Source organism: Palaemon carinicauda, chromosome 16 (genome assembly GCF_036898095.1).
Source record: "Palaemon carinicauda isolate YSFRI2023 chromosome 16, ASM3689809v2, whole genome shotgun sequence".
Lineage (NCBI taxonomy): Eukaryota > Metazoa > Arthropoda > Malacostraca > Decapoda > Palaemonidae > Palaemon > Palaemon carinicauda.
In genome coordinates this window covers 109,021,481-109,034,430 of record NC_090740.1, presented here as the reverse complement: position 1 = coordinate 109,034,430, position 12,950 = coordinate 109,021,481, and the positions used below count along the sequence as shown (strand labels likewise).

Below are 12,950 nucleotides of genomic sequence, written 5' to 3'. Positions count from 1 at the left end.
TATAACACCAGGGGATTCAGTGTATTAGAGGTCCAAGCAATTGCCAGACCTGTGAGTAGCTTCATTTATAATTGCTCACAGCCTGATTCAGAGGCAAAGTCTAAAGCTCTTAAGCCATGGCAATCGGTAGGAGAGATAGAACTTAACCACTCCCTATGGCGAGCATTAAAATCACCAACAAAGACAAAAGAAGCCTTTCTATCATCTTCTTGTATCTTAGCCATAATGGCAAGAAGACAATCGAAGATAGAATCATCCACGTCTGGATTCCGATAGATCAAACGCAAATAAAAGTTGTTATGACTGCCACAAACTTTTATTACCTGAATCCCCTGACATCCACATTTACAGCAGTACTTATGAGAAGCAGGGTACTTGGTCCTAATATACACCGCCGTTCCTCTGGCACTAGGGATGGCCTCACGTTTCAACATTATTGGTTTCTTAAAACCAGTTATAAGGAGCTCAGATGAGTGCCTCATATTAGAAACCAAGTTTCTGAGCACAAAAGAATATCTGACTGTCTGGACGCAACTGTAAGGTCTTGGATATTTGCATGAAGACCACGAATATTGCAATACAGAAGACGACATTGACAAAATCTAGGAACTGGTCCGGATTTCGCTCAGTCTCCAGACAGCATAAGAAATAATAGAAATAAAAAAGAGACATCATACCTAAAAACTAGATTAACAAGAATGATAACAAAAATAATATGTACAGAATTATAAAGATATTGATGAGACCCATAGACTATAGTAAAAAGTCAGAAAAACTGGTCGACATGGAGGAGCCAATACACCATGCAAAGCTAAATACCCTCCAGGATAGCCACTTCACTGAAGGGGAGGACAGTAAGGATGGTTTTGAGAAGAAAAAGAATCAGAAAAGGAAACGATAACCTCTTGATAAACCACTAGGCATCCATGGCCCTTCTATTAAGCCTGGCCAACACACCCTTTCCAAAAACCAGAGGAAGGAAAGAAAAATAATAATAAGATAGAATAATGTGCCCGAGTGTACCCTCAAGCAAGAGAACTCTAACCCAAGACAGTGGATGACCATGGTACAGAGGCTATGGCACTACCCAAGACTAGAAAACAGTGGTTTAATTTTGGAGTGTCCTTCTCCAAGAAGAGCCGCTTACCATAGCTAAAAAGTCTCTTCTACCCTTACCAAGAGGAAAGTACACTGAACAAATTGCAGTACAGTAATCAACCTCTTGGGTGAAGAATTGTTTAGTATCTCATTGTTGTCAGGTGTATGAGGAAAGATCAGAATATGTAAAGAATATTGTGTGTAGGTAAAGAAAAATAAGCCGTAACCAGAGAGAGGGATCCAATGCATTACTGTCTGGGTAGTCAAAGGATCCAATACCTCTCTAGTGGTAGTATCTCAACGGGCGGCTGGTACCCTGGCCAACCTACTATCAGCAAAAAAAATCCAGTGTGGAGTCCTCTAGTACTTATTCGAGAAGAGAAAGTGTGGAAAATGCAATCTTGTACGTGGGAGAGTTCCATACGAATACTTTGGACTAACAGTGAATAAAAAATCCTTTTTCCATGTCCCTTTTACTGTATAGAGGTGCAGGTATTGGTAGTAATCACCGGCTCATTGCCACACTAAAACTGAAAGCACTCAAACAGAAATGTAGATAGAATAGCTAGTGTGATGAATTCCTTGGTTTTTCTTGCAATAAATCTTCTTATTATAGTCTAGTATCTTACCTCTGCATACTATTTCTTAATTGTACTTATTCCCTTTTGTTTAATATTAATTGAATTTCTCTCAGGAGTTAACATAAGCAAAGTTACGTGGGTGAGGGATACGAATGCTGGTTTCTTTCTTTACTAGACATAAAAAAGGAGTTTGAACAGTCACTTACAAGCAGTCATAATAAGAATGGTTTCTACATAAACACTTAGTGTTGAATTCAGACGTCTTGACACTGGCTGAAGAGTTGGATGAATCCTTGTTTAGTTAGGCCTATACGTCAATCATAGGCCTACTGTTGTCGCTGAAGTATGAGCCTTCGTCAGGTGTTGGGAAGGCTGGCGCGAAGTTCTAGACACGCCTTGGTCACTCTGGGACGTCACGCCTCGGTCGCTCTGGGATGTCTCGCCAAACACACTCACAGTCAATGAGGTGCGGCCGTAATAATTCTGTTCGTCGTCCTTCGTTTTCAGGGTAAATGTTCCCCTTCAATTTCTCGGCTGCTAAAGGATTCTGAGTAATCGCTGTCCCTCTGTTATGGTCAAGGAGACCCGGCAGGTTAAGTAGGTCTCTAGACCTGTTAAACAGAGCGACTACTATGAAGAGAGAGAGATGCCCTCTTACCGTTGCTTATATATCGTCGTCCTGGGCGTGTCAAGCTATCCTTAAACACGGAACTTTTTCCCGGCTTCCACGTCTCACTCGTCTAGGTTCCGTTAGTCATTCATTTACACGAAAGAACCCTGGAGTCAGCGAAATTAATTGAAAACATCCTACCTAACTCTCGTTCACTCTCCTGTCTCTTCAAAATTCTTTCTATATCTTTACAATTACTACTAACTGCATTTGTCTCCCTATTTCTTATTAATTAATAAAATCCATAAATAAAGGCATCAATAACATATATAACCTTCTGCATAAGAAATTTATCCAAAAATAAGCATCTGTCTGACACTAGGTTTGATACAGCTAGGCTTCTAGAAGATGAGCACAGAAAACCCTTTGCAATTTTAATGTAGGAATCTCTTTGCAATAGAGTTTAAGACACAAAGAGCAGGCAATTAATGAAGAATGTGATATTAAAAACATATCAGTCATTTGGTAGTGAAGTTTTGGGATATGCAGTTACAAGGACAAAACCACTAAATTACTAGCAAATTTGCTATTTTATAACCTTCAAATTACCTGAAAAATATAAGGTATTTTTTAATAAACTTTAAAACCAATATGCATTCCTAATTTATTCCTTGTATGTCGTTAAAATTAACTTGGTATTAACTCTGAAGTAACCTATTTATAAACAAACTACGGTTACAACTGACACACACGAGCAATATTTATATTACAACAATTTTAGGTCAAAACCTATATTCTCAGAAACACATATGACGAATAATAAAACTAAGGCAATCAGTAGGAGATAAAATACAGCTAAAAATAATTTTAGCAAAGTTGCTATAAAGCAAATGAAAGTTGTTACCAAAGGAAAGTTGCTATACGCTTGTATATTTAGGTTATTCTTTGATTTAAAAATGTCAAAATTTGATACTTGTTACTAAAAACGGCATAGGAGAACACTGTCGAATTTTACTCAAAGGCTATTTTTTAACACCAGAAAGTTCGAAATATCAGAAGGATAAAAATACCATTAGCAGCCGTCACAAAACCTAAAAAGTAGCCAAACATCTTAATCCAACAGCAGAAATAATATACAAAACTTGGAAATTGTTACAGTAATTATAATTGCTATAACTTTGTTGAGAGAGAGAGAGAGAGAGAGAGAGAGAGAGAGAGAGAGAGAGAGAGGAGAGAGAGAGAGAGAGAGAGAGAGAGAGAGAGAGAGAGAGAGAATAGCATTTTCTTCCTAACGGAACTTCGTTAACTTCACTAAATTTGCTTTCAAAGATTGTACCTTACGGTACTAACGCACACAGACACGCAACACAAATATCAGAACTAAAGGAACATACTAAACAGATGTATTCACGTGTATGAAGACCTTATTATCCAAACTAAAAAGAAAAAAAATCCACCTGTTAAGTTAACCAAAATGGAAGGAAGTCCATAAACATTAAAACGATTTGAAAAACAAGTAAAGCTATATAAAATTTGAGTATCATTGGTGCATGAGAGAGAGAGAGAGAGAGAGGAGAGAGAGTAGAGAGGAGAGAGAGAGAGAGAGAGAGAGAGAGAGAGAGAGAGAGAGAGAGAGAGAGAGAGAGAGAGAGAGAGAGAGGCTACTAGACACAGAAGAGAAGACTGCTTTGTATCTTAACAAATCTCAATATCTGTTTTATTAATGCTTTCTCTCAATCTATTACTTAGGTTTAATAACCTTATATTTAGGACTGAAAAGGTTCATATACAATAAAATACAACAGTTAACCACTTAACCGCTTTTCAGGTTCGTCGAATAGTAAATGAATAAAATAGAATAGTCTCCAATATAAATTAGTAACGTTTTCTATAACATATTATACCAGAAAACTTAGGATGTTGATATGGGGTACTATTATATATTTTAGATATCATGCAGAAGCAATGATATTGTACTGCAGCAATACACATCGTTAGTAAAACCCGATATAGAATGCGGAGTCCATTTCTGTGCTCCAAGTACTCAGACTGATAGACTGGAAACAGAACAATTTAAGGCAACCAAACTAGTCTCAACACTAAGACAATTTGGTTGTAGACGAAGAATGGAACGTTTGAACTTGTTTGGTCTATAAACTCGAAAACTAAGGGGACAACTAATAGACATATACAAAATCCTTAAATGAATACCAAATGTAGATAGAATAGTGTGCCCGAGTGTACCCTCAAGCAAAAGAACTCTAACCCAAGACAGTAGAAGGCCGCGGTACAGAGGTTATGGCACTACCTAAGACTAAAGGTAATGGTAGAGGTGTCTGGTTTCTGTTCCAGTTCCTCCAGAATAGATGCTCACCAGAACGTCAGCCGCCAGGCAAGCCCAACCAAGCACTGTGGTGCCCAACCGCAGCAGTGGCCTCCCCAGCAAACAGCTTAAATAAATTCACGGTCCGAGGCGGGGATCAATCTGTTGCCATGCGTATGCAGGCGAACACATTACCGCTGTTTTGATTTTGGAGTGTCCTTCCCCGAGAAGAGCTGCCTACCATAGCTAAAGAGTCTCTTCTACCCTTACAAGAGGAAAATAGACACTAAACAATTACAGTACAGCAATTAACCACTTGGGTGAAGAAGAATTGTTTGGTAATCTCTGTGTTGTCAGGAGAATCTGTAAAGAATATAACAGACAATTCGGTGTATGAGTAGGCAAAGGAAAAGTGAAATGTAACCAGAGATGACAGATCTGTAGATAATTTGTATTTTTTCCTAACGATACAAACCTTTAGCTATTTATTGTGGGTTATTACTTTTAGTAAAGCTGAAAGGACAAGCCATTGAAATTATAGCAAGGGTTAACTACCCATTCCTCTAGTTAGTGGGAGTAGGGGGTAGCTTGCTACCGCTCCCACTCACACACCTGTGGTTTAGCTCACTTTTCTTGGAGGTAGGGCTTCAAGGGATCTTATTACAAGCTTCCATATGAAATTAGGGTATTATTGTAATTTATTACAGGGTAATGTAAAATAAGGAAAAAACTACTATTTTCTATAGAAAGAGGTCTGTTCTCTTTGAAAATAACACTCGTTCCTGTCGGAAATGAATAGTTTCGGAAATGTATATGTATAGATATATACGGCGATAATGAGGGACCCCCAGTGGGAACTCAGGTTTTTGGGTAGGGAAAACATACATGGGAAACGGTATATAATGGTAAAACAAGCCTTTTCTTCTCTATACATTACCCTCTTGCAGAGGCGGATTTAGGTTGTGCGGGGCCCTAGGCCCGGTGACCTTACTGGGCCCTCAAATCAGTGTACGAGCGAAGCGTTAAAATAAATTAGTTTTTTAAACAATATTAAATTTATTGAAATTTAACCAAATTACCATTTCACAGTTGAACATTACCCATATGATTTTTTGAAGCTCAACAATAAAAAATAACTATAATAATATACCATTAACTAAAGAGATAAGCGTTGAAATAAATTTTCTTTTTAAACAGTATTCAATTTATTGATAATTATCCGAGTGACCATTTCACAGTTGAACATTACACATTTGCTTTTTTGAAGCATAACAAAAAAATTACTATAATAATATACCATTAACTAAGGAGATCCCCAACTATAATGATGCACCATTGAAAAATAATAACTTCAATAATACACCATAAACAAAAGAGAATATCGTTTGACTGAAGTGAGTGGCAAAATGGCAAAATGAGTGGGTTTTGTTTATTGCATGCAATTTGCACGGTACACTTAACTATTTCTCATTAAAAAAATTATTTTTTTTTTCGAGCCTTCTTACTTGCAAATTGTTTGATGACATCAGTAAAATCAAGCACCCTTAATTTTTCATGCTCAATGCTCAACAGGGTGAGTGAAGATAAACGGTTCTGCCCCATGGTGTTTCTTGGATAATTCTTTAGTACTTTCAGCTTGGAGAATGATCGCTCCCCAGTGCAGTTTGTGACAAACATGCAGAGATAAAGTCGTAATACAATTTCAACATTAGCAAATGTTTCAACCATGTCATGTCTGTGAATTATCTTATACATTTCTAGTTCCGGACTTTGTCTTTGTGCAGCTTTTACACCACCTAATGAAGGAGCACTTTCAGATGAACCTCTTGGAATGGATTTCATGAGGTGTGCAAACTGCAAAAGCTCCGACTCCAATCCCGCCTCCAAGTCATTAGGATATGAAGACACAAGCTTTTCAGCAGTTGCTTTAAGTTCAGTGTTTGTTTTGTTTGAGATTTCTGATAAAAAACCCAAATTTCTCTCGAAGGTTGCTGTAAGCTGCAAGGCGTTGTGTTAGGGCAGCATAGAGCTTATCAATGATTGGCAAGAAAGCAGTCACTCTAAACATGTCTCTCCCTGTCAGCGTAACATCCTCCACCAAGTCTAGTTCATCGTGGTGACGCTTGCGCTTTCTAATACGCTGCGATTACCTGTCGGCATAGTATGCAACTTTACCAGTCACGTCCCTGGGATCACACTTAGCCATAGCTTTTGCTTCAAAATCATCGAACTGGGATCTCAGGTCTTTAACAAACTGTAAAAGAGACTCCAGCAGTGTGACAGCTGTGTTGAGGGAGATTCCAGGTTTTTGCAGTTGAATACTGGCACTCTGAAACCTTTCCAATACTGTATCCCAAACTTCAAGAAGAATTACTGTTTCAAGTTTTTTCAAACCTTTGAGAAGACCACTTGCTTCAGCTCTTGTTTCAGCTGGCTGATTCTGATCCGAGGAAAACTCTTCCAGAACAATGATGTTTTCTTTGTGTGCTCTACTGAGATCAGCTACAGCATCTGCTCGTGCTGACCAACGAGTGTCTGAAAGTTTTTTTATCAACTTTCAACTTCTTATCTTTATTAGTCTCTATTACCTCACGGTGTCTCCTCCAACGATAAGTAGATGCGACAAGGAAGGAGTACAAGTTTTGTATCAGACCAAACAATGACACTGCAGCAGGACAGCTTTCTGCGGCACACTTACCCACCAAGTTTAAGGAATGAGCCATACATGGTATGTACTCAGCTTCACTGCACTCGTTCTTGATTATCTGTTGGGTTCCCTGATATTTACCAGACATGTTGATGGCATTGTCATAGGACTGTCCTTGGCAGTCGAGAACTGAAATGTTCTTCTCTTTAAGAAAATCAAGAACAGTTGTAGCAATATCTCTGCCAGTGTGGCTTAGCATGGGAATAAACTGCAAAAACCTTTCAACTGGACCTGTAGTAGGCAGTACATAGCGGATTGTAAAACTAAGTTCATCCATGTGAGAAATATCTGGTGTGGAGTCGACAGAAATTGAGAAGTACTTTGCTGTTTTTACTTCATCTGTTATTGAGGACATAACCTTTTCTGCCATTATTCCAATGACTTCCTCAGAAATGACATGCGACAAGTAGGAAGTATGACCACTACCTTTGTTTGCATGTTTCTTGATATGTGCTGCCAAGAAACTGTTGTATATGCTCAGCAGCTCTAGAATCCCAAGATAATTTCCATTGTGTGCTGATTCAATTACTTCATCCTTACCTCGAATGGCTAGCCCGCATTCGCAAAGTAGCTTTAAAACATCTACACACCTCCTCAATACTGCCTGCCGGTACTAACAGTCACTTTTATATTGTAGCATGTTTAGAGTCAATACGGGCACCTGTAGTCTTTCTATATATCATGTTGACCATATTTTTCCTGTGCTGATCTGACCTACTGTGAGATTCTATGACATACCTAGCGTTCTTCCAGCCGTTGGAGCCAGTTGTGAATGAGCTTTGCACCTTTGACAAAAGCTTGCAAGGAAAACAATAAACTTTTACAGTTGTTTTAGAGTAACAGAGCCAGTTAAGATTAATTTCTTGGCCAGATAATGAATGAGTTCGAGTGAATAATGTCTTTGTACAATGACGGGTTCTGTTTAGCTCTTTCACAGCTGACTCTTTAAAATCACCATCACAGTGTCGACATTCTGCACTTCCCCTTCTCAACCAATAGTCACACACATTTTCAGGAATTATTTTAGGCCATAATCCAAGATCATTTTCAAATCCTTGTTCAGTACCGGTATTCATAGTTTTCACTTCCTCTTGTGTCTCCTCACTGCGCTCAGGATCAATTGCGCTAACTACATCTGGTTCAGACCGTACAGTACTCGATGTGGCTGCACTTGGTTTGTTCAAGCTAGCACCAACACTTGTACTTGGTTTGTTCAAGCTAGGACCAGATTCAGTGTGAATTTGTGACTTTGCAGGTGCAGATACTGTTGAATATGCCAACCATTGAGTTATTGTTGGTAGGTTTTTACTCTTTCCTTTTCATCTGCCTTTTCTTGTCGTGTGACAGAGCCTGCTTTATACTTTCTCCCTTGATCACGATTACGACTTGTTGATTTCTCCATTATGCCTCAGTGATCAGTGCAGCCTCACTACCTTATCCTGAAAATGAAAAACATGAATAATTATTAACTATAGATATTATGGCTCTACCCACAGTAGATATTTAAAATGTAACTAGGTATATGAAATGACAAAAGTAGGTAGTTACTTAGATACGTAGATGCTAATAAAAGTTGGCTATATATAAAAACATTGGCGAAGTATTTATTATTACTATTATTATTATAATGATCAATTTAGGCGACCAACCAGATAGCAAGAGATGCATACACCTGAAGGCCTAGTTAACAGCACATCATCGATGATAGAAATAAAAATATTAGAAAAAACATTGATGAAGTAAAAAAATTAACATGGAAAACTACAACGTTGAGGCACTAGAGAGAAAAAAAGCATTAACATGTTTTTTGAAAGTATAACAATCATTTGACTTGACGACATCATTAGGAAGGGTGTTCCAAACATTAACAGATGAGGGGATGAAGCAACGAGAAAACTGAGATGTGTTCGACAGTAAGAGAGGTGGAACCTTTTTTTGTAACTGATGTTTGACAAGTTAGTCTTTTCCTGTTTTTGTCGACAGACAAATAGAAAAGGTTTCAATCAATGAAATTCACACCTGAGCAGAAGTGAACCAGAAGCTACGTCAAGAAGTCAGATGAGACCACTGCGCTCAGAAAACAATGAGAGTGAACACTTCAGGCAGAAAGAGCAAACTGATAAAAAAAGCATGCTAGCACAAAATAAAGCACACAGATGAGAGTATTCGTGAAAATAGTTGCACAAGATTTATCATAAGTCATTAATGCATACATGTAAGCATGTGCATAAAGGGTTCAACAGCCAATCAGAGTGCAGATTGAACGTTAGTATTCGCACCACGTGGACCCAACAAGAAGCAAAGAAAAGTCCACTGGTTCACACACAATGAATATTATTTACACAATTTATATGATAGATTGACAGAAAACCGAGCTTGCATTATTGCATCAACTTGCGAATTCGAAATGTTGCTTGCAAGCAAACTGTATGAAATTCAAAGTCATTGAACCGATGAAGTAAATGTAACTCACTTTCATGCATACTAAACGCCACATTCATTGCACAGCTCAAATGCTGCGAATTGCCAAATTGCAAATGCCTAATTGCCAAATTGCAAACGTTGTAATTGCCTGTGTAGATGTTATTTCGCAGAAATTCATTGACACAAGTGTGGAGAAATTTTTTTCCATTGATTATAAAGTGCCCACGCCGAATTATGAATCAAATTTCGCTGGGCCTCACAGGTGCGGGGCCCTAGGCCGTGGCCTACTCGGCCCCCCCCCCAAATCCGCCGCTGCCCTCTTGGATGTACAATAAACCGATGAAAAAAAAACGCTAATCATCTATATCCTATACTAACGGTATATTTTTCATTTATTTGTTGACATTATACAAGTCGGTTGTAGTCGGTCTCATTCGTTCGTTTGAACATAGGAGTTTTCTATCTTCTACGCATTAACTCCTCCCACCTGCGTATAAACTCCGCCTCTACCAGTAGGATTACTACTCCTTTTACAACCTCTCCCCATTTTCCACCTGCATTATTTTACCCGCCACATTCAAGTATTCTACTTCACACGGTTCATTCAAGTTATACAGCTATTTCATTCCTTTTATATAATACCCACATATAACAAATTTTGAGATAATTTACATTTTTTCTAATGATACAAACCTTAGCTATTTATTTGGAGTACTACTTTCAGCGGAGCTGAAATGATGAGCCATTAAAATTTAGCGAGGGTTAACTATCCACACCGCTAGTTAGCGGGGGTAGGGGGGGGGGTGGGGGGGGTGGGGTAGGGGGTAGATTGCTACCACTCCCACTCACACACCAGTAATTTAGCTCACTTTGCTTAGAAGTAGGACTTCAAGGGGGATAGGACTGGCTGACAAGTTTGTATAAATAGCTAAGGTTTGTATCGTTAGGAAAAATACAAATTATCTCCAAATTTGTCATTTGTTCCGTAACTGGGATACAAACAACACTATTTATTAGGGGTGACACCCATTAGGAAGGGTGGACGTCCCTGCCAATCTGGCTTTTGGCTTTACCTGGGGGCTCCTTATCTGACGCAACAGTATTAGCTTAATACTAGGTACACAAGGGAGCATGGTTTACCTGCAGTGGTTTGAGGTCATATTATTCAGAGAATAAAGGGTGCAGCTTTCCCCATGAGAGGGGAGGATGGAGAAAAGAATAAGAGCCAATCAAATCTTTTCATTCACACTGACTAAAACCGGGTAACAGTGTCCTCTTCTGCTACTTGTCCAATAAGAAGCTTGATATATTCAACCAGCTATTGTGCAGCCACCACTGGACAGATAGGGATCGTATCGAGTTCCTGTTGGTCACATCTTGCAGGAGAAAGGTTGTGAAAGTCACCGGGAGCATTCACATACTTTTTTGTAAAACCTGCATAACAGAGTAATCTGCTTAGAATGGCCAGGGCCATAGCTATGCCCCTGACATTGTGAGTCGTCATGTTGGGTGAGGATATAGATTCTGGGCATAATTGGTGATACTGTGAATCAAGCAGGGATGATGTTTTGGTGATCCTCCTTTAGTCTCTCCCAGTGTTGATGACAAGAGAGATACCCGGGTGGGTTGTTGCCGTTCTCTTAAGGTAGAGCATCATACTCTACCCTGGGTACAGTAACGGATAATCTGGATCGTCAATTACTGAGTGGAGACTTGTGTAGGATCCGTCACCTCTGACGACTGTGTCTGGCGACATACTTGCGGACGAAACTGAACGTTGCCTTTCACCCTTCTCATTAGTTCACTGTTTGCTGATTGCTAGGTCGCTGATCACCAGGTCGCCAATTGCAAGCTCAGTTCTGATAATTCACCTCTAGTCCCTCCAATGACTAACGATCTTTGATTGCTAGCGTATCGATCATAAATTGCTAGTTAATAACCAGTCATCAGCTTGCTGATCCCTAGATCACCAATGGGCAGCTCATCTTTCTTTGATCATTGAAATCAGCTCGTTGAACTCAGACCAGCCCATCGTCAGCTGGCTAATCTCTGACTGACCAGTGGGGAGCATAGTCAGCTTGCTGATCTCTGTCCAACCAAGAGGGACCATAGTCAGCTTGCTAATCTCTAGCTCACTGATCACAGGTCCGTGATCAATTGCTGATCATCAATGGCTTACTATCACCAACTGACTATCATTAAACCATTCTGCTGTCTCTTAGGGCTCTCAAAGCAGATTACCAACTTATTTATCGCCATCCTACCTAGACTGACTGACCAGACAGGCTGCATCTGCCTGTCAGTTACCATCTTCGGCTCACAATCCGTCGATTCACCGATCATTGATAATTCGCCAGCAGTTCTTGACTTGGACTTATTAGTCAATCTCTGCCCGTAGTTCCCTAGATCAGAAGGTATACAACACATTTCTCATTGCTGGCCGTTCGCCATCACACCAATCCACTAAAGTGATCGGCAAACGATCGACAACCCTCACCAGTGGCTTGTAAACAGGGAGCTACTTGTGAGCACTCTCTAACTGCACAGTAACTATGATACCCATCCATTAACCATTGATTAACATTTGCCAAACTGATTCTACTCTACGGAATAGCATCAATACCATCAGGGTGCACGGTAGGGTTAAGCCTATCCTTTCTTCTATCAGTTAAAGGAATTCTCTCCCAGGGAAGAATCATTACACTGGGTATCGTGTCCGATCCTTTATGCCGCGAGTCAAGTCCCTAGGGTCAATAGTGTCCCATGCGAAAGGATCCGCAAGGAGCTGTCCCTTTGGTTCGATGTCCACACCATGTTGGAGTTCCGACAAGGGCTAAGACTTCAGGTCTTCATTTGCACACTGTGCCTAAAAGACACATACTTCCAGGCCCAAACCATCCATCTAGGAAGGTTGGAAGATTCAGTCTAGACAAACAAGAAAAACCAGTTCAGGGCTCTATGCTTCGGTTTTTCCACTACACCCATCCTGGTCTCACAGGATCGGCTTCTCTCTCCTCCGTTTCGGGACGACTGACTGACCTTAGCAGATTCAGTGGCAACCATGCATTAGCACCAGAACTTCTGAAGTCTTTTCACCAAGATCCAGTGATCAAGGTAAACCTGTGGAAGTCTTCCCTACTTCCCTCTCAAAAGACGGGTGTATCTGGGAATGATTCTAGACACCAGTCTCCACAAAACTTTCTCAAA

The 12,950-nt window shown here is 39.8% G+C and overlaps 1 protein-coding gene across 1 annotated transcript; it reads right to left on the bottom strand.

The window, feature by feature from the left end:
* Window positions 1-2,875: 2,875 nt before the first annotated feature.
* LOC137655474 (zinc finger MYM-type protein 1-like) lies at window positions 2,876-12,170 on the bottom strand. The gene is made up of 6 exons (XM_068389371.1): window positions 12,008-12,170; window positions 8,386-8,583; window positions 7,311-7,805; window positions 6,788-7,147; window positions 6,118-6,537; window positions 2,876-2,898 (listed from the first exon to the last, which is right to left on the bottom strand). Exons 1-6 carry the CDS (start codon window positions 12,168-12,170, stop codon window positions 2,876-2,878), a joined length of 1,659 nt encoding a protein of 552 aa, XP_068245472.1.
* Window positions 12,171-12,950: the final 780 nt, after the last annotated feature.

Coding starts and splice junctions, on each gene's coding strand:
- LOC137655474 (XM_068389371.1), bottom strand. CDS start 12,170: ATGTGTTGTATACCTTCTGATCTAGGGAACTACGGGCAGAGATTGACT. Junction 8,584..12,007: donor TGTCTGGTCAGTCAGTCTAG/GTAGGATGGCGA, acceptor CATATTCAACAG/TATCTGCACCTGCAAAGTCA. Junction 7,148..7,310: donor TCATTCCTTAAACTTGGTGG/GTAAGTGTGCCG, acceptor AAAAACTTTCAG/ACACTCGTTGGTCAGCACGA.